Source organism: Hemitrygon akajei, chromosome 11, assembly GCF_048418815.1.
Source record: "Hemitrygon akajei chromosome 11, sHemAka1.3, whole genome shotgun sequence".
Classification (NCBI taxonomy): Eukaryota; Metazoa; Chordata; class Chondrichthyes; order Myliobatiformes; family Dasyatidae; genus Hemitrygon; species Hemitrygon akajei.
The window spans coordinates 139,295,111-139,317,304 of NC_133134.1; the positions used below are offsets into that span (position 1 = coordinate 139,295,111).

General features: G+C 39.6%; 1 protein-coding gene across 1 annotated transcript in view; it reads right to left on the reverse strand.

Annotated features, from left to right (window-relative positions):
- Positions 1–22,194, reverse strand: part of prpf6 (PRP6 pre-mRNA processing factor 6 homolog (S. cerevisiae)) — a 91,593-nt gene that overhangs the window by 37,956 nt on the left and 31,443 nt on the right. The window contains exons 6-11 of the mRNA XM_073061784.1: positions 20,723–20,878; positions 20,090–20,184; positions 19,351–19,507; positions 17,700–17,862; positions 16,041–16,159; positions 15,735–15,953 (exon numbers count right to left, since the gene is read on the reverse strand). Of these exons, the coding sequence (XP_072917885.1) occupies positions 15,735–15,953; positions 16,041–16,159; positions 17,700–17,862; positions 19,351–19,507; positions 20,090–20,184; positions 20,723–20,878 (909 nt within the window). The remainder of the gene's footprint in view (positions 1–15,734; positions 15,954–16,040; positions 16,160–17,699; positions 17,863–19,350; positions 19,508–20,089; positions 20,185–20,722; positions 20,879–22,194) is intronic.

Below are 22,194 nucleotides of genomic sequence, written 5' to 3' on the forward strand. Positions count from 1 at the left end.
TCTTCCTGGAGATTTCCCGATGTTTCTCTGTGCTCCCATGTCTGTTTTTCATCCGATTATGATTGCGCACAGCACCCCGCTTCACAAATAACAAATAATCAGCTCTGGAGTGGCCGCTGCAAGCTGCATCGCGCCGCCATCTTGGAAGTTATCCCGCCATCATTATTGAAAATTTGTTTAAATTTCCAGATGGTTATAACCAGTTTAAGCTTTTGCAAACTGCATGTTAAAACTTTTTTGTAGCCCTGAAATCCAAAGCATTCCAAAATGTTGATATGTTATTATTTCATCACATTTATTATAGGTTTCTAAGTCAAGACTTCATGTAACACAGAAGTCAACTTATTTCCATGTACTTGTTGCTATTATCGATCTTGGCTGCAGAACCTGCAAGTTGGGGGATAGTGTTGTGGAGATGGCAAATAGCTACAGCGCACACCTTATGGAAGGTACTCACTGCAACTATGTCAGCACAGCCACCTATGTTTAACATGGTAATGGGATGCTCATCAAGCTAGTTGCTTTAGCCTCAGTGGTGTTCAGCTCAAGTATAATTGGTGAAACAATGGTCAAAGACCACTGAGAGTATTATGTCAATTATGTGCCTTCTAGAGCGTCAAGTCAATCATTTACCATAGAATGCTCAATTCTTAAACTCTTGTAACAAATTGACCAGCCATGCAAAATCAGGTGAAAATTCTAATCAGTGAAGACTTTCTAGCTTAAAACGAATACTATAGAATCCAGCAGTGGTAATGCCATTGAGCATCAGTGGGTGAGATTGATATACATGGCATAGCCGTCACTTGTCACAAAGCAACTACCGTATGCCCAGAAGTTTCTCACAAAGAGGCAGTCAATTGTATTGATCATTATTAGCCAAACATTGCCACTCTAATTCAAGGCTAGAAGAAAGGTCAGTGAAGATGAAAATTAGGCTGAGGATACAGTACTGAGGTGTTCCTTCTATGATGAAAAATAGAATTTTTTTCTTAAGTGAATTCTGGAGACACATGATAGGTCTCAGACATGCTCTCTGTGCCAAGAGTGGCTACAGATAGTGGAGATTCTCCTCCAAATATCATTTTCTAACAGGCCTCCACACAAGAGCTACTCTCAACTCCTGAAATTTATTGCTTTTGTTTATGTTTGGACCAAAGCTGTAAAGAAATCCAGAGTCAAATACTGATCCTAGTGAAAGTAAACTTGAATGTCAGCATTTAGGCCGGTGGAGAGAAACTAGAATCTTAGGATCTCTTTCTTCACTTTATTGGCAGATACAATGAGAAGTGGCTAAATTTCAATTGCTCTACATTTCGTTAATAGTGTACAGTAGTGCTAGAAAGTTTGTGAACCCTTCAATTTTCTCTATTTCTACATAAATATGACCCAAAATGTGATCAGATCTTCACAGAAGTCCTAAAACCAGATAAAGAATCTAATTAAATAAACAATACAAAAAACATGCTTTTTCATTTCAGAAAAATAATCCAGTATTATACGTATTTGTTGGAAAAAAATATGTGAACCTCCAGGATTATCAGTTCATTTAAAAGGGAAATTAAAGTCAGGTGTTTCAATCAATGGGATGACAATCAGGTCAGAGTGTGGGGGGGGGGGGGGCCTGTCTCATTTAAAGAACATAAACCTGTGTCTTCACTATCAAAGTCTGATCTTCAACACAGATTTCTGGAAGTGCGTCATGCCTTGATTAAAGGAGATTTCTGAGGACCTTAGGGGAAAAAAGTTGTTGATGCTCACCAAGCTAGAAAAGAATTCAAAATCATTTCTAAACAGCTTGGACTCCACCTGTCCACAGTCAGGCAGATGGTATACAAATGCAGGAAATTCAACACTGCTGTTACTCTCCCTAGGAGGGGTCAACCAACAAAAATCACTTCAAGAGCAAGGTATGTAATATTCCAGGCGATTACAAAGAAGTCCAGGGTAACTTCTAAGGAGCTACAAACCTCTTTGCATTGTCAGTGTTCACAAGTCTACCATCAGGCAAACACTGAACAACAATGGTGTGCATGGCAAGATTGCAAGAAGAAAGCCACTACTCTCCAAGAAGATCACTGTTGCCTGTCTGAAGTTTGCTAAAGACCGCATGGATAAGCCAGAAGTTTACTGGAAGAACATTCTATGGACATACTAGTCCAAAATAAAATTTTTTGGCTTTAATGAGAAGTGTTATGTTTGGTGAAAAGCAAACACTACATTCCAGTAAAAGAGCCTCATCCCATCTATGAAACATGGTGGTGGCAGTGTCATGACTTGGGCCTGCTTTGCTGCCTTGGGACCAGGATGGCTTGACACTTGCCATCATTGATGGAACTATAATTAGACCAGCAAATTCTACAGGGAAATGTCAGGGTTACTGTCCGTGAACTGAAGCTCAAGAGAAAGTGGGTCATGCAGCCAGACAATGATCCTAAACACACAAGTCATTCTACCAAAGAATGGTTAAAGCAGCAGAAATTTCACGTTTTGGAATGGCCAAAGAACTGACTTTCATCCTAGAGAAATGTTGCAGAAGGACCTGAAGCAAGCAGTTCATGCAAGGAAGTCCAACAACATCTCAGAGTTGAAGCAGTTTTGTAAGTAGGAATGGCATAAAATTCCTCCAAATTATATCAATACACCATAGAAAGCATCCTATCTGGATGCATAACAATACAGGAGCTAGTTTGTATGTGCAATGTATGTACAATGAACTACAGGAAGTTGAGGACGCAGCTTCAGCACATTATAGAAACAAACCTTCCCTCTATGAACTCTTTCTATACTTCGCTTCCTCAGTAAATCAGCCAGCATAATTGAAGACTCCACCCACCCTGGCTGTCTCTACTTCCTTCTACCATCGGGTACAAGACACAAGCATGAAAACACACATCACCAGACTTGAGGACAGCTTCTCCACATTGTTATAAAACTATTGAATGGTTCCCTGGTACAATAAGGTGGGCTCTTGACCTCACAATCTATCTCATTATGATTTTGCACTATACTTTCTCTGTACTAATTACACTTAATTTGCATTTTGTTTCACCTTCTTCTACCTCGATGCATTGGATAATGAAAGGCAAACTTTTCACTATCTTGGTACATAGGACAATAACAAACCAATTCCAATACATCTCAGATGTGCAGGCTGGTGGATTAATTGACCACTATACTGTCCCTAGTGTGGGGCAGAGTACTATTTTCTATTTAGCCTAGAGGCATGATCATTCTGTGGCACATGTATGCACTCAGCTTTTCTTGTCATTGTGTGGAGTGCATTTAATTAGCTGAAAGGTCATTTATGTGATCACTGGGGTCTCGGACGGACGCAGGTTAAATAATATACCATAGATTCCGGACTACAGAGCGCACCTGATTAAAAGCCGCTGGCTCTAATTTTAGAAATAAGATCAATTTTTTACTTGTAAAGGCCGCACCGGATTTTAGGCCGCACCGGATTTTCGGCCGCAGGTGTCCCACGTTGTAATATGAGATATTTACACAGAAAGATATTACACGTGAGGATTTTTTAACTTTTAATTAAATCCATATGGTAACAAAAACAAATACATATTGCAAATGCTTTTTTTCGAACCGTGCCCGTAACGCGGCTACTTTTAAATATACGTTGCGTATACTTCTTTACTGAACAACATTCCAATATCTCCTAACGACTGGTAAAAAATATATATACTGCAGCCTACCAGGAAAAGTTATTGATCGCCTTTAACTTAAAAGCAGCGTTTTCGCTCCGCCGCCCCCCCCCCCCCGCCGTCCCGTTTATCGCAAACTGGTATCCCACAAGACGCGGCGAAACCGGGTGTGACGTCATAGCATCCCGCGATGTAGTACAGAAAACAAATATAGTTAAAACTCTTCTAACTTTAACTAGAAAATGAATTACTAAGCGAAAATATTATAAACTAAATAACTGCCATAAAGGCAGCACAATGCTTTTCTTCGAGTATTTTCCATGTTGATGAGGGTGAGTACAAATGACTGATTTACAATAATTTAATTGTGAAAGTGCGCTTGATTTATCGTACAATTTCATTGGACCTCTGTGAACTACTCATCAATTTTATTGGTCTACTGTTACGAGGCAAAATGTTTTCGGCGACATGAAAAAAAATAATACACTAGCCGCTCCGTTTTAAAGGCCGCAGAGTTCAAAGCTGTTCAAAATGTGGGAAAAAAGTAGCGGCTTAAAATCCGGAATCTACGGTACTTAATATTTCTGGCTTAAGATGGTTGCAAGCTCTTCAATCTCATCCTGCAATGCTTGTTGGGAAAGGTATATCCATGCAGCTCACTTCTCCTGTTAGCCATTGTATTGGCCACCAGTACTCCTGAATGTACATGCACGAAAAGGTTAGACCAGATTTGCTGATTGTGCACTGCACATACGGAATGAGCTCCCAGAGTAAGTGGGTTAATCAGAGAAAGACAGGTACATGGATAAGAAAGGCTTAGAAGGATATGGGCCAAATGAGACTAGTTGGGATAGGCACCTTGGTCTGCATGGATTAGTTGAGCTGAAGGGACCACCTCTGTAATGTACAAAACTGACTCTTCAAGTTGTCGCTGATTCTAATTTCTTCAATTTTACCTATAGCATTCAACAGGTGGGCACTTCTGTGGGGTAAACTGGGGTGCTGCTCTTGGCATACAGTTTTGCACTTTTCCATTGTTTTAATACCATGGTGAGGGATAATTTAGATTGAGGTTATAGACAATTTAAACAGACAACAATTAGCAAGTGGCAAACCCACACTTTAAATACATCCTCAAATATTCAAACATTAACCAGAACAACATTTGATGATTGTTGCTTTATATAAGGAATTCCCTAACTCAGCTAAATTATCACCTATAAAATCAAGGTCATCAGTACAATTGAAATGGGTTGTGTGAATTTGTCATTAATAAACTCTAATTAATAACAAAGGAATAATATTTCTAAACTATCAGAGTAATTGTTTTGTTTCAGTACTTTTAACTTTCATTTTACTTTGGATAGCATAATGAAAATATAAGGCTAGCAGGAAGGAGCTTAAGAATGAAATTAGGAGAGCCTGAAGGGGCCTTGAGCAGGCCTTGGCGAGCATGATAAAGGAAAACCCCAAGGCATTCTACAAGTATGTGAAGAGCAAGAGGATAAGACATCAGAGAATAGGACCAATCAAGGGTGACAGTGGAAAAGTGTGTATAGAACCGGTGCAGATAGAAGGACTTAATGAATACTTTGCTCCAGTAGTCACTGGGGATGACGTACAGTGGATTGAAAAGCTTGAGCAGATAAACATTAAGAAAGGAGATGTGCAGGAGCTTTTGGAAAGCGTCAAGTTGGATAAGTCTCTGGGACTGGACGAGATGTACCCCAGGCTACTGTGGGAGGCGAGTGATGAGACTGCTGAGCCTCTGGCGATAATCTTTATATCAATGGGGACAGGAGAGGTTTCAAAAAATTGGAGGGTTGCAGTTGTTCCCTTATTCAAGAAAGGGAGTACAGATAGCCCAGGAAATTATAGACCAGTGAGTCTTACTTCAGTGGTTGGTAAGTTGATGGAAAAGATCATGAGAGGCAGGATTTATGAACATTTGGAGAGGTATAATATGATTAGGAATAGTCAGCATGGTTTTGTCAGAGGCAGGTCACATCTTACGAACCTGATTGAATTTTTTGAGGGTATGACTAAACTCGTTGATGATGGTAAAGCAGTAGATGTAGTGTATATGGATTTCAGCAAGGCATTTGATAAGGTACCCCATGCAAGGCTTATTGAGAAAGTGAGGAGACATGGGATCCAAGGGGACATTGCTTTGTGGATCCAGAAGGCAAAGAGTGGTTGTAGACAGGCCATATTCTGCATGGAGGTCGGTGACCAGTAGTATGCCTCAGGGATCTGTTCTGAGACCCCTACTCTTTGTGATTTTTATAAATGACCTGGATGTGAAGTGGAGGGATGGGTTAGTAAGTTTGCTGATGACACAAAGGTTGGAGGTGTTGTGGTAGTGTGGAGGGCTGTCAGAGGTTACAGCGAGACATTGATAGGATGCAAGACTGGGCTGAGAAGTGGACATCTCATCCGGTCCCAGAGATTTATCCAACCTGATGTTTTCCAAAAGCTCCAGCACATCCTCTTTCTTAAAATCTACATGCTCAAGATTTTCAGTCCGCTGCAAATCATCCCTACAATCGCCAAAATTCTTTTCTGTAGTGAATACTGAAGCAAAGTATTCATTAAGTACCTCTGCTGTCTCCTCCGGTTCCATACACACTTCCCCACTGTCACACTTGATTGGTCCTATTCTCTCACGTCTTATCCTCTTGCTTTTCACATACTGGTAGAATGCCTTGGGGTTTTCCTTAATCCTGTCCACCAAGGTATTCTCATGGCCCCTTCTGGCTCTCCTAATTTCATTCTTAAGCTCCTTCCTGCTAGCCTTATATCTTCTAGATCTCTATCACTAGTTTTTTTGAACCTTTCGTAAGTTCTTCTTTTCTTGACTAGATTTACAACAGCCTTTATACACCACGGTTCCTGTACCCTACCATCCATTCCACGTCTCATTGGAATGTACTTATGCAGAGCCCCATGCAAATATTCCCTGAACACTTGCCACATTTCTTCTGTACATTTCCCTGAGAACATCTGTTTCCAATTTATGCTTCCAAGTTCCAGCCTGATAGCCTTATATTTCCCCTTACTCCAATTAAACATTTTCCTAACTTGTCTGTTCCTATCCCTCTCCATTGCTATGGTAAAGGGTACAGAATTGTGATCACTGTCTCCAAAATGCTCTCCCACCGAGAGACCTGACACCTGACCAGGTTCATTTCCCAATACCGGATCAAGTACAGCCTCTCCTCTTGTAGGCTTATCTACATATGGTGTCAAGAAACTTTCCTGAAAACACTTAACAAACTCCACCCCATCTAAACACTGTTATTATTACACCTTTGCAGAATCTGTCTCCCTGTCTGCTCCTCGATGTCCCTGTTACTATTGGGTGGTCTAGAAAAAACACCCAGTACAGTTATTGACCCCTTCCTCTTCCTAACTTCCAACCACAGAGACTCCACAGAGAACCCCTCCATGACTTCCTCCTTTACTGCAGCCATGACACCATCCCTGATCAACAGTGCCATGCCCCCACCTCTTTCGCCTCCCTCCCTGTCCTTCCTTAAACATCTAAAGCCACTTAAAGTAGCCATTCCTGTCCCTGCACCATCCAAGTCTCTGTAATGGCCACAACATCACACCTCCAAGTGCTGATCCACACTCTTAAGCTCATCCACTTTATTCATAATACTCCTCGCATTAAAAAAGACACATCTCAAATCTCTCTGAGTGCGTACCTTCTTTATCACCGATCCTCCCTTTTGCACTGTCTCCAAGCTATCTCTATTTGTGAGACAATCCCCTTTTCCTCTGTCATATCAGTTCGGTTCCCACCCCCCAGCAATTCTAGTTTAAACTCTCCCCAATAGCCTTAGCAAACCTCCCTGCCAGGATATTGGTCCCCCTGGGATTCAAGTGTAACCCATCCTTTTTGTACAGGTCACACCTGCCCCAAAAGAGGTCCTAATGATCCAAAAATCTGAATCCCTGCCCCCTGCTCCAATACCTCAGCCACGCATTGATCCTCCACCTCATTCTATTCCCATTTTCACCGTCACGTGGCACAGGCAGTAATCCCAAGATTTCTACCTTTGTGACCCTGCTTGTCAACTTCCTTCCTAACTCCCTGTAGTCTTTTTAGGACCTTCTCCCTTTTCCTATGTCGTTGGTATCAATATGTACCACGACCTCTGGCTGTTCTCCCTCCCACTTCAAGATATCATGGACGCAATCAGAAACATCCCGGACCCTGGCACCTGGGAGGCAAACTACCATCCACATTTCTTTCCTGCGTCCACAGAATCGCATGTCTGACCCCCTAACAAAAGAGTTCCCTATCACTGCTGCCATCTTCTTCCTTTCCCTACCCCTCCGAGCCACTGGGCCAGACTCTGTGCCAGAGTCACGGCCACTGTTGCTTCCCCCAGGTTGGCCCTCTCCCCCAACAGTACTCAAACAGGCGTATTTATTGTTAAGGGGGACAGCCACTGGGGTGCTCTCTGGCACTTGCCTCTTGCCCTTCCCTCTCCAGACTGTTACACATTTATCTGTCTCCCCAGGCCCTGGAGTAACTGCCAGCGTATAGCTCCTCTCTATCACCTCCTCACTCTCTCTGACCAGACGAAGGTCATTAAGCTGTATCTCCAGTTCCCTAACGCTGTCCCTAAGGAGCTGTAGCTCGACGCACCTGATGCAGATCTGCCCGTCCGGGAGGCTGAGAGTCTCCCGGACCTCCCACATCTGACGCTGAGCACAGAAAATTGGACTCACACATTCTTCCTGTCTGTATTCTACAGAGATAACCTACCTCGCCTCGACCCATTATCACCAAAGCCCCATTGAGCCAATGCCTTCCTACTCTGTCTCTACTCCAATGCCCGCTATATAAATCGGTCTTTATAAACTCTTTTTGCAGTTCTCACCGGCTGACATCTGCACACTTGCACAGTCATGCCCCGTTCAAACCGCTGAAGAGAAAAGGTTGAGTGAACTCAGCCTTTTCTCCTTGGAGAGGTGGAGGAAGAGAGGTGACCTGATAGAGGTGTACAAGAAGATGAGAGACATTGATCGTGTGAATAGTCAGAGGCTTTTTCCCAGGGCTGAAATGGCTAACATGAGAGGGCACAGTTTTAAAGTGCTTGGAAGTAGGTACAGAGGAGATGTCAGGGGTGTTTCTTTTTAAATAAACACAAAGAGTGGTCAGTGCGTGGAATGTGCTGCCAGCGACGGTGGTGGAAGGCAGATATGATAGGGCCTTTTAAGTGGGGTAAGTACATGGAGCTCAGAAAAATAGAGGGCTATGGGTAACCCTAGGTAATTTCTAAAGTACATGTTCAGCACAGCATTGTGGGCCGAAGGGCCTGTATTGTGCTGTAGGTTTTCTATGTTTCTAAAGCTACAAAATCTGTTCCCAAGAGTCATTATATGACAGATTTCTAGATACAAGTGGAGAAGATAAAATACCAGTCACATTTTCAAACATGGAATACTCTAGCAGCAAGGAAAGATAGATAACATAGCATTAAATAACACTCTGAATACATTGCTGTGAATGTATAGTATACTCCCAATAACATTCTCAGTATCAGTTATTTAAAGTAAGTATTTTAGCATTTTAAACATAACTAATTTGAAAGCATATTCTGGTTCTGGACAAATCTTATTATTGACAAATAAAAGAAATTTTGATATCACAACTGTTCTGAGATATGATTCTTTTAGACATTTTGGTATCACTTGCACTGCAAATTAAATGATTGCACTGAAAATTAATTTTTTTTAAAGAGTCAACCGCAGTCAGTAAAATCATCTGAATTTACATAGCATACAATATGCTCTAAGGGAATTCAGCTTGCTTTATAGAGCATTATATAGAAACCAAACTTTGAAAGTTTAGTTAAAAGTTAAGGCAGGTGGCTAACCATCAAATTTTAAGGTGGGCACACATAAGGTGGGCAAAGAAAAGGATATTGACAACTGAAATTTGAATTGGTAGTTTAATTTGGTATCCAATTGCAAGGCAGAGAAGAACTCAACCAATTTTTGATCAAATTTTTTTCCAGCCAAGTTTTATAAATGTTTCATTGGAGCCTCTGATCACAAGGTGCATTGCTTTGCCCATTTCCCTTAAGTAAATAAAAACACAGAAAAAAATTAAAACACAAAACTGCAGGAAGCCAAATTCGTAGAATTACAGAAAGTAGCCTTGGCATCAACCATTGAGGACTTTCACTTATCTTCAACTTTTCTCCTTAAACAAATTCTTCCATCCAAAGAACTAGTAACAATGGTGACAAGGGGTAGTAGATATAGGTTGGTGCATCCAAGGTAGAGTTCACATTGTGAAAGTGTAATGTCCATTGTATTAATGGAATGAAGGAACAGTTCACTATGGGACTAATCCTGGCTTTTTATCAAGAAGGAAGCTAGAATTTGAAAGAGCCAAACCCTGTTACAGATTCCTCTTCGGGACTAGGATTTGAAAGAGGAATCCATAGCAGTGATTCGGTTGTTCTTTCAAATTCTAGCTTCTTTTTAGGCTATTCCAGCAAGGTCATCCATAAGACCATAAGAGCAGAAGTCGGCCATTCAGCCCATCGAGTCTCCTCCGCCATTTCATCATGAGCTGATTCATTCTCCCATTTAGTCCCACTCTCCCACCTTCTCACCATAACCTTTGATGCCCTGGCTACTCAGATACCGATCAATCTCTGCCTTAAATGCACCCAATGACTTGGCCTCCACTGCCCCCCTTGGCAACAAATTCCACAGATTCACCATCCTCTGGCTAAAAAGATTTCTTCGCATCTCTGTTCTGAATGGATGCCCTTCAATCTTTAAGTCATGCCCTCTTGAGTCATCTGCTGAGCTCAAGTTTCTTGTGTCTCTGATTGTTCAGACACAGCCGTAACCTGAACGGTCAACTTGAACATTATGTGACAAAGCATATTACAAGATGAAAGCATACTGACACTCCACCATAAACACTAGAGATTCTGCAGAGGCTGGAAATCCGAAGCAAAGTACACAAAATGCTGGAGGAACTCAGCAAGTCAGGTAGCATTTAAATACACAAATGTCTGAAAAAGGGTCTTGGCTTGAAATGTTGACTGTTTATTAATTTCCATAGATGCTACCTGACCTGCTTAGTTCCTCCAGCATTTTGTAATTCTTCTCCACCAGGTAGGTCAGACACAAAATGCAAGGTCATTTAGGTAATCCATGACTAATGTGACATTTGGAGATAATGAGCCTGCTACCATTATCACTGTAAGCAAGGTCTTAAAGAAACAAAGTTCCCTCCTTCCTCAACATGACCTGCCCCTCCACCTATCTTCATATTGTTCGCAAACTTGCCCACAAAGCCATCAATTCCATCATCCAAATTACTGTCACGTAACGTGAAAAGAAGTGGTCCCAACACCTTTCCCCGGCGGAACACCATGAATCACGGGCAGCCAATCAGAAAAGGCCCACTTTATTCCAACTTTTTCCCTCCTGCCAGTCAGCAATCTTTCATCCATGATAGTATCTTTCCTGTAGTACCATGAGCTCTTGTTAAGCATCCTCATGTGTGGCACCTTGTCAAAGGCCTTCTGAAAATCCAAGTAAACAACATCAACTAACTCGTCTGTGTCTTTTTGGCATGTTCTTTTCTCAAAGAGTTCCAACAGATTTGTCAGAACAAGATTTTCCTTTAAGGAAACCATGTTAACAACGACCTATTTTATCATCCAAGTACCCTAAAACCTCATCCTTATTAGATTCCAACATCTTCCCAACTACTGGAGTCAGGCTAACTGGCCTATTTGAATATCTAGCGACTCTTGAAAGAGCATCTCTTATGCCTCCACAATCTCTTCAGTTACCTCTTTCAGAACCCTGGAATGTAGTGCATCTACGTGTCTCATCTTCCTTCAGACCTTTCAGCAGCCTCTCCATAATAATCGCAACAACACATTTCTGCCTCGACACTCTCGTACTTCTGGCATACTACTAGTGTCTTTGACAGTAAAGACTGACGTATAATACTTTAAGACCATAAGACACAGAAGCAGAATTAAGCCATTCAGCCCATCGAGTCTGCTCTGCCATTCCATCATGCCTAATCCTGGATTCCACTCAACCCCATATACCTGCCTTCTCGCCATATCCTTTGATGCCCTGACCGATCAGGACACTATCAACTTCCACCTTAAAAATACCCATGGAGTTGGCCTCCACTGCAGTCTGTGGCACAGCATTCCACAAATTCACTGCTCTCTGGCCAAAAAAAATTCATTCTTACCTGTTCTAAAAGGTCACCCCTCAATGTTGAGGCTCTCCCTCTAGTTCTGGATACCCCACCATAGGAAACAACCTCTCCACATCCATCCTATTTAGTCCTTTCAACGTTCGGTAGATTTCAATGAGATTCCCCCACTCCCGGGCATTCTTCTAAATTCCAGTGAATAGAAGCCCAAAGCCGTCAAACACTCCTCATATGTTAACCCCTCATTCCCAGAATCATCCTCATGAACCTCCTCTGGACTCTCTCCAATGACAACACATCCTTTCTGAGATATGGGGTCCAAAACCATTGACAATACTCCAAGTGCAGCTTGACTTGTGTCTTATAAAGTTTCAGCATTATCTCCTTTTATATTCTATTCCCCTTGAAATAAATGCCAAAATTGCATTTGCCTTCTTTACCACAGACTCAACTTGTAAGTTAACCTTCTGGGAGTCTTGCAGTCCCTCAGTCCCTTTGCACCTCTGATGTTTGAATTTTCTCCCCATTTAGATAATAGTCCAGACTATTGTTCCTTTTACCAAAATACATTATCATACATTTCCCAGCACTGTATTCCATCTGCCACTTATTTTCCCCAATGCTTCCAATTTGTCCAAGTCCTGCTGCAATCACATTACTTCCCCTGCTCTTATCTTTGTATCAACTGCACTTTACCATGGAGCCATTAACCAAATCATTAACAAACTATGTGAAAATTAGCAGTCCCAATACTGCCACCTGAGGAACACCACTATTCACCAGCAGCCAACCAGAAAAGGCCCCTTTTATTCCCACTCGTTGCCTCCTGCCTGCGGGCAATTCTGCTATCCATGCCAGTAGCTTTCTTGTAATGCCACAGGATTTTGTCTTGTTAAGCAGCCTCATGTGTGGCACTTTATCAAGTGCCTTCTAAAGATCCAAATAAATGACATCCACTGCCTCTCCTTTGTTCACTCTGCTTGTTACTTCCTTGAAGAACTAACAGATTTGTCAGGCAAGATTACTCTTTACAGAAACTATGCTGACTTTGGCTTATTTTATCATTAGCCTCCAAGTGCACTGAAACTTCATCCCCAATAATAGACTCCAACACTTTCCCAACCACTGAGGTTAGGCTAACTGGCCTATTTCCTTTCTTTTGCCTTCCTCCCTTCTTAAAGAGTGGAGTGATATTTGAAATTTTCCAGTTCTCTAGGACTATGCCAGAATCAAGTGATTCTTGAAAGATCATGACCAATGCATCCATTTTCTGTTCAGCAGACTCTCTCAGGTCCATTAGGTACTATGTCGTCCATTAGGTCCACGTGACTTATCCACTTTAAGATCTTTGAGTTTGCCTAGCACTTTTTCGCAATGGCACTCACCCCTGCTCCCTGACACACATGGACTTTTGGCACACTGCGGCTGTCTTCCACTATTAACTACGTACTTAAATTAGTCTACTATTTCTTTGTTGCCCATTACTACCTCTCCAAAGTCATTTTCCAGTGGTCCGATATGCTCGCCTCTCTTTTACTCATATCTGAAAAAACTTTTGGTATCTTCTTTCATATTACTGACTTCCCTTATCAGCAACGGTTACCTCATCCTCCCTTTAGAATACTACCAGTTCTTTGGGTTCTACCTATGCTGTGCCTTCTGAATTGCTCCCAAAGGCTCCAGCCGTTGCTGATCTGCTTTTATCCGTTAGTGTTTCCTTCCAATCAACTTTGGCTAGCTCGCCACTCATGCCCCTGTAATTCCTTTTACTCCGAAGTAATACTGATACCTCTGTCTTCACCTTCTCCCTCTCAAACTGCAGCATAAATTCTATCATATTATCATCACTGCCTCCCAAGGGTTCCTTTACCATAAGCTCCAATCTAGTTGACTGCACATCACCCAATCCAGAATTACTCTTTCCTTTGTGAGCTCAACCATAAGCTGTTCTAAAAAAGAAACATCCCGTAGGCATTCTACAAATTTGCTCTATTGGGATTCAGCACCAACCTGTGTTTCCCAATCTATCTGCATACTACAATCACTCATGACCATCGTAACACTGCCTTTTTTTAAACATGCCTTTTCTGTTATAGTTTATACCCCATATCTTGGCTAATGTTTGGAAGCCTGCATACAACTCCCATACACCTCTCTCCCTGAGGTGCCAGATCAATTAAATGGATATGTTTCTAGTTGACCTGAGAAAAGACTGTACAAGTTATCCTCTGGCTCCACAGTACCACAATGCACTTTTTTGAACTTTTAGGGGTTCTTTGAGCAGGCCAGGTAGAAAAAAATCAGTACCTTAAGATAATCGGCAGAAATTATTTTTTCTTTCAGTAATCATTTTTCTGGATTGATTCATAATTTCGGATACATTTCCTATGGCAGATCCCTGATGCAGTGTTGAATCTTTGCTCAGCTGATGCTCAAACTAATCTAATGTTTATTTGAGTTCCCCCAGCCTATCGGCTGCTCAAGTGCTGATCTTCAAGGATCCAGTTGTGATCCCATGCTGTATTACCAGGTGGGCAAAATGGCATGTGAGGCAGATGTGGGGCTATAATTACAACATAATGTTAATAACAGCAAATGACCTTTTTTCCTGGTAGTTTTAGTTATTAAACTTGGTAAAGTTCAAAATATTTTCATTCATATATTTTTCTGTCAGTTATTTGTTCAAAGATTCAAAGTACATACTATCAAAGAATGTATAAATTATACAACCTTGAGATATGTTTGTTTCCAGGTAGCCATTTATTACAATTGGCTTCAAATTTTAGACACATTATCTTATGATTTGGGAGAATACTTAAAAGTTTAGAATGTTTGATTAACAATTTAGCCTCAACAGTGTTGACAAGTTTCTTTACAGCATTAGAGAAATTAGAGGTAATTCTTTTAACTGATTTCAAAGGAAGGTAAAATGTTTCCATTGATACTGCAGGACAGGGAAAGCAAGAACAGTTGTAAAAGGACAAGATTACTGCTGTGAAGAGATAGCTTCAGTGGCTTATTAAATGGTAAAATTAATGAAACCAAGAAGAAAATTGAGAAGTTCTTTGAAAGAAAGTGTTTCACATCATTATATGAAGCTTCAGAAGCAGCTATATTTCATTAGGAATTTGAGGACATTTCCTGAGATATACCCTGGAGAGCAATCTAACTGGCTGCATCACTGTCTGGTATGTGGGGTGTTGGGGGCAGGAAGGTCTATCGAACAGGATCGAGTTGCAAACTTAGTCAGCTTCATAATGAACACTAGCCTCTATAGTTTCCAAGACATCTTCAAGGAGCGATCAAAAATGCGGCATCCATCGCTAACGTCCCCCATCACCCAGGTCATGCCTTGCTCTTATTGCTACCATCAGAAAGGGAGTACAGAAGCTTGAAGTTGTAAACTCAACGGTTCAGGAGCAGCTTCTTCCCCTCTGCCATTACAGTTACTGTGATCATGTACTTTTCTGTTATAATATATTGCATTGTACTGTTGCTGCAAAGACAATTTCATGACATATGCCAGTGATATTAAATCTGATTCTGATAAAAATCTCAAATAACCTCAACAAAAAAATGTCATCAGACTATTATTTCTTTTTGTGAATTATTCACCCTTCACTACTGTTATCATTAGCTCTTCAACATTATCAATAACATCACCCAGTGAGCTATCCAATAACAGTAACTACTTACTGCATGGTATAAAACATATGGGTAGCAGACCATGAATTTTTAGTCTGGGTCTACTACACCACAAATATATCAGTTTCACCTGAGAGAAGAATTAAAACAGATGATTTAGTACAAGAGAAATGATTGTTGGCACTTATTTTCAGATGAATAATTACCTGAATCCACTGTTCTCTATTAATTTCCACTCCATTTGCTCTAAGTGAAGTAATAGCTCTGTCAATGATCTTGTCTACCATTTGAGTATTTCCATTAGCTTCTTCCAGTTTTGCTGCAGTAATCCAAATGTGCCTGTCAGTTGGAATGTTCTCTCTTGCTTTGTTAAGAACTTTCCGAGCATTTTCATAGGTCTCCAATCTTGCTAAGGCAAGCCAGAGCTATAAAACAGAAGAACTTCAGACCTGCAATTCCATAAACTGTCTATATGAAGTACAAGTTAACGTTTAATTCTGACATGTAATTACCTCAACACTCGTAGGGCAGCATTCAACAGCCCTACTGAGCATAATCCGTGCATCCTCTGGTTCCTCCAGTTCAACTGCTGCTTTCCATAACCGCACTGAGTTTGGTACATGCTCTAGGGCTGAAGAATGTTTTAAAATATATGTAATTGGACAACTATACATTGACTACCCACTTCCACAACCCTAACCAAAAAGCAAACATAACTGGTCTCTTAACAAATAGTACAACTTCCATTGCATTTGTATGTCCTCACGTAGTATAAGGGTAGAGGCATGAAAATCTGTTTTTGAAACTAATTTCTTTTCTACTATAAATGTAACAAATTTGTTTTCTTTTTTATATAAAAGACTGGTTCTAGGAGATTGAAATTTCATAACTATTAATTGCCCAAATACACACCAAATAATTGTGTGCATTGCAATAGTTAAAACTGCATAATAAATTATTTCACAGGTTGCAAAATCATTATAATACTGCTCATTTTAATTCTGTGTTACAAAACAAGTCTAACATAAGCAGCTTTAAACCAAATGGGATTTAAAGCAGTAGTGCAGGTATATGAAATTAACACAGCAAACCAAAAAAAAAAATCAAAAGCAATTCTGAATCCACTTTTTACATGTTCTCAGACTTATACAAAATTTACAAATATAACAGGAAAAAATCCATTAATAATGATCAATATGAGATCACTAGTTTGCATTCCATTTCTGATCAAATTTATTAAAGATCTAAGAAAACACATCCATGTAACACTTTAACCAAAACCACCAAATTCAAAATTAAAGAGATGATTCCAGATGTGTTTTTGCACGCCCTGCATCTCTCAATTTTCTTTTAAAATATCAAAATGTTGCTAACTGCATTCTAAAAAGGAATTTTCTTCAGTGGGAAAATTATTTTCTATGTAAAGCAGCTGGGCTTCTTCATGAGTAATTCGAACACAAATTCTTTACAGCACAAAATGATAAATCAAGGACAAACATGAAGATTCAATTTTGAGGCCAACAAAAACAGCAAGCTGTACAATTCACAGCTGATGAAAAACTTATAAAAGCTTGCTTTGTACTGTTCACATGTTCAGTTTCATGTATTTATTTAATAAGGCATTGGCCGTAAAAGTATAGATTTATACAAATCTGCTAAACAGATATTTCTATCAGTAACATATTACTTGGAAAATTAGATTAATTTTGATAGGACTAAAGCAATCAAAATCAATTGGAATCAAATAAAAGCATCTCCTAGGGAGAGAAATCCAAATACAGCATGCTCAGGATTTTGGTGAAACCCGAATGGAAATTTTTCTCAGATGACTGGCCATTACTGCTATTATTATCCAAACACACTTTAATGTTTATTAAATATTACACACAAGTATATTAAAACCTGGAAAGCTTAAAGGAAGTCTCAAAGAATTTAGTACGTTGCCAAACAGTCCAAAAACACTCATGAAAACGCAAGTTACAATTAGCTAACTGTTTTGGATAGGATCTTTACAGCTAATATTCTACCTGCCTCCCCGGATTACTTAAAATAAATCCCAATGGCAAATGAAAAATATGTCACTTTCTCCGAAGTTTTTTCCCCCTCTCTTTGTAAATGAAGACGATTAGATCAAAAAATGCAAGAAGTTTAAGCGCAAACTCAGTATTTACCTTTTCGCAAAACTCGCTTCTTTGCTCTGATGTCTGTTTCCAATTCTGCAGCACGTATGTATATGCGAACAGATTGTGGCAGATGACGGACAGCGTTGGCTACCACTGCTTTAGCTGTATCACCAGGTTGCAATCGAGCTGCCTCCAACCAAACATCTTCACTCTAGAAATACAAATTGAAAAATAATCTAGGCTAACTGTAGTTCAATTTTATAAACAAGTTCAACTTAAACTAAACAAACAAGTACTTAAGCAGAAAACTTAATAAAGTAAAATGCACCAGAACACTTTGCAGGAGTATTACCAAACAAAATCTGATAAGAATCTTGGTTAAGAAGTAGATATAAAGAAGCATCTTAAAAACATAAGGGTAGAATTCTAGACTCAAAGTCTTGAAAATTCAGACTACAGCCACCACTGGTGGGGTGATAAATATTGGAAACACAAAGTACACGGCAGATGCAGTGGTCAAATCAACACGTACCAAAGCTGGATAAACTCAACAGGTCAGGCAGCATCAGTTGACTGCTCATTTCAACAGATGCTGCCCAACCTGCTGAGTTCATCCAGCTTTTGTACGTGTTGATAAATATTGGAGATGCTCATATCCAGGACTGGAGGAGCTCAATTATCTGCAAGTTGTAAGCAGAGAGAGGCTTCTGCCCTAATCCCCCTTAGGAAATCGTTTTTTACTTCCCTCTCAGTTCAGACACAGAATCTTAACCCAAATAATCAACATACACTCATTGCTTCCACAGATACCACTGAACCCGAGTTCCTCAAAGACTGTCCTTAATTCCATATTCCAGCATTCAAAGTCTACTTTGTGTTAATCTAATGAATCTTCGTTTTCATCCTAGCCTGTATTAGCATTGGCTCAAACTGACAATTGGCAAATAACTGCAAGAATGGATCAGTAGGCAACTTGAATCTATCTAATTATGTGGGCAGCAAATAACAACTCTGATCACCAGTGATCAGTACTTAAAATGGATCAGTATTTCTCAAAGATTATTTCTGATTTGTGCACAGCAAATTTCAACCATTCTAGACCTACAAAATGACTGGAAACAATCTTATTCTCATCACTAAACTATTAGATGACTCTCAAATCCTTGCTATTGACCTGCATTTCTTCCCCTTTGCAATAAACCTTATATGGATTATTCTTGTCAAAACTGCTGCACAAAGCAAATTGTTGTCCTGTAATCGGAAATGGCAATGATAATTCTGATTTTGAAATAATCCTGCACGAGAAGTAAATTGTAAAAGCTTCAGAAGCCTAGAAAATACACCAGAAATTCATTTCATTTCTGCCTAATATCGAATGACAAAGGGTAGAAGGGGGATGTCAGAATTAACACCAGGTTTCGAGAAGCAGTGCACAAGTAAAATAACTGGGGGAAAAAAATCAGTTTTAGCAATTATACTTGTACAATAATTGGTAAATAGCAAAATTATTTGATTTTACAAATTACAGATCTTCTTACATCTACAAAGTAAGCACAAAACTGTTAAGAGGTATTCATTTTATATATATGATGAAATACAGATAATTAGATAAAACAAATATTAAACAGAGTTCTTGTCAAATTCCCAAGTGACAAGCATAGTCAGCGCTCGATACAAGTAATCTGAAAATATTGATTACCTTTGGACACATCTCTGTTCCTTTCATTATTAAATTCCTAGCCACCTGCAGTTTGCCCGTTACTTCCTCAAGTCTTGCGGATGCAATCCACGCTGGAGGATGATGAGGGTTGGTTTCACGTACAGATTTTAGCAGTAATCTGGCTTTTTTGATGTCACTGTTGTGAAACAGTATTTGCAATGTAAATAGATATTTTTATAAACCATTAAAACATTAGCCAAAGTTGACTAAAAGGAAATAAAACATTTCCATTTATATATGTAGTGTAAAAAGCACTTCTGTACTAATAATTTTTTTAAAATCTCAGTTTATCAACTTAATAAATCCCCTATTTAACCGCATTAGTCTGTTAAAATCAATTGTTACATCTATAAGGCTGCTACTATTCTGCTAGTTCTGAACTCACAAATCCAGCATTTTGCCTACAAATGATACAAATTACAAATACTTCCATTTCTTTTGAGAAGCTCAAAACTGGAATATTTTCTAAAGTGTTGTTTGATTTGGCCTCAACTTGGAAGTTCTCATTTACTTGGATGGAGTAAGAGAAGAATGATGTTAGGTGTTCGTAGTAAACCATGGCTTATGCCATGTTTATTTAAATTTCCAAATAGAGTAAGATAACAAATAAAAATAAAAGGATCATCAAGATCCTATGGTCACAAATCATAGTAGCTTAAATTAGATTTATGATGGTGATTATCAAAGCTACATCTTATTGGCAATAAAATACACTTACTTAATGTCTCCACCATGTGTTGGAATCATAGAATTCAAATCTGTCAAATAGCCTTTGGGGTCCACAACAGTTTGCCCACTAACAGAGTCAGATACCTTCAGGAGAAAAAAAAACATTAATTTTTCCTGATACAAAACTGAGACAGATGTTAGACATCTTTTTGCAATAGTTTGATGAAATTGTAATTACTATGTTTTTCCCCCATAAAGGAAGAGAACAAGAAATAGAAATAGGCCACTCCCTCTGCCGTTCAACAAGGTCATGGCTAAAACTTTATTTCAGATGTTGTTTTCCCGATCTATCTGCAACTCACTTCCTCCAATTTCCAGAAGTCTATCAACGACTTATTTACACATTTATCCAGGGTGGACAATTCACAATGAAATAAAAGATAAAATCCTCACCATTTTATTGATAAATGGCCTACTGCTTCCAATGAGACTGCAATTTCCTAATTCTAGACTCTTAAGCATGGGAACCATTCCCTGATACCACTCAAGTCGAGCCTTCTGAAAATTTTATACTTTTCAGTGAGGTATTTTCTCATTTTTCTAAATTTCATATAATAGAGATACACCACTTTTCACTTTGTATAAATTTGGCCTTCATTTAACCTTGTTGATCTTCACTTACTTGACTCAGTCTCATGTCCATCAGGGTGTTTCGGGCTTGACCAATTTTTCTCATGTCCAACTCTCCTGATCCAGGTGTCATGATCCCAGGTGTCATTCCACCTGGGTAAGGTGTATTCAAGCCACCAGGATAAGGCGATGTTAATCCAGAAAATTGCTGCAATGAAAACATTAAACATTTCCAATGGATTAAGTGAAGCATAATTGGAAAATCCTGAACAGACAGAATTAATTATTTGCTTATTCTATAAACTCAGTTACATAGCTTAATTTAAGTTGACACTTGGTGGTTATTTTTAAACTTTTGTAGTGAAAATGTCTCAGTAGATGCACAAACTAACAACTCTAAAATAAACAAGGGAAATGAAGTACTTGGTTCATTTTCTGATGGTGGTAGGGGATCTTTATGCATTGCAAAATAGGTCATTCCATTCATGGAAAAAATCTTCAAAAACACAGCAACTCATAAAATGCAATCAGTATTTATGATTACAGTGAAGTATTTGCCTATCCAGCACAACCTTCAAACCATGGATGTTTTAGTGGAAGGAGTGCTGTTTTGTTAGAAAAAAATTAGTGGTTATTTAAACAGCCCAAAAATAATTAATATAGTTCACATTACTAGCTTTATCTGTTAATTTATCACCAGGGCTGTGTGGCTAAATACAGCTCCAAGACCATATACAAGTTGGCTGACCACACCACCGTTGTGGCCTGTATCAAAGGGGGTATACAGGAGGGAGAGTGAAAATTTGGCTGAGTGCTGTAATAACAACAAACTCTCAATGCCATTAAGACCAAGGAACTAATTGTAGACTTCAGGAGAGGAAAACCAGAGGTCCACGAGGCAGAAAACACAAGAGGTTCTGAGCTGGAGAGCATCAGTAACTTTAAATTCCTGGGTGTCACTATCTCAGAGGACCTGCCCCAGACCATAATATAAATATCATTGCGAAGAAAGCACAACAGCGCCTCTACTTCCTCAGGAGTCTGTGGAAGTTTGGCATATCATTAAAAACATTGGCAAATTTCTATGGATGTGTGGTGGAAAATGTGCTGACTGGCTACATTTCAGCCTGGTACAGGAACACCAATGCCTTTGAGTAGAAAATGCTACAAAAGGAGTGGATTAGGCCCAGTACATAAATAAGAGAAAATCTACAGATGGTGGAAATCCAAGCAACACACACAAAATGCTAGTGGAACTCAGCAGGCCAGGCAGTATCTATGGAAAAAGAGTACAGTTGATGTTTCAGGCTGAGACCCTTCAGCAGGACTGAAGAAAAAAAGATGAGTAGAATTAAAAGTTTGGGGGAAGGGAGGGAGAAATACATGGTGATAGGTGAAATCAGGAGGGGGAAGGGTGAAGTAAAGAACTGGGAAGTTGATTGGTGAAAGAGATGCAGGGCTAAAGAAGGGGGAAATTTAATAGGAGAGGAAATTTAAAGGCCCTGGAAGAAAGAAAGGGGGAGA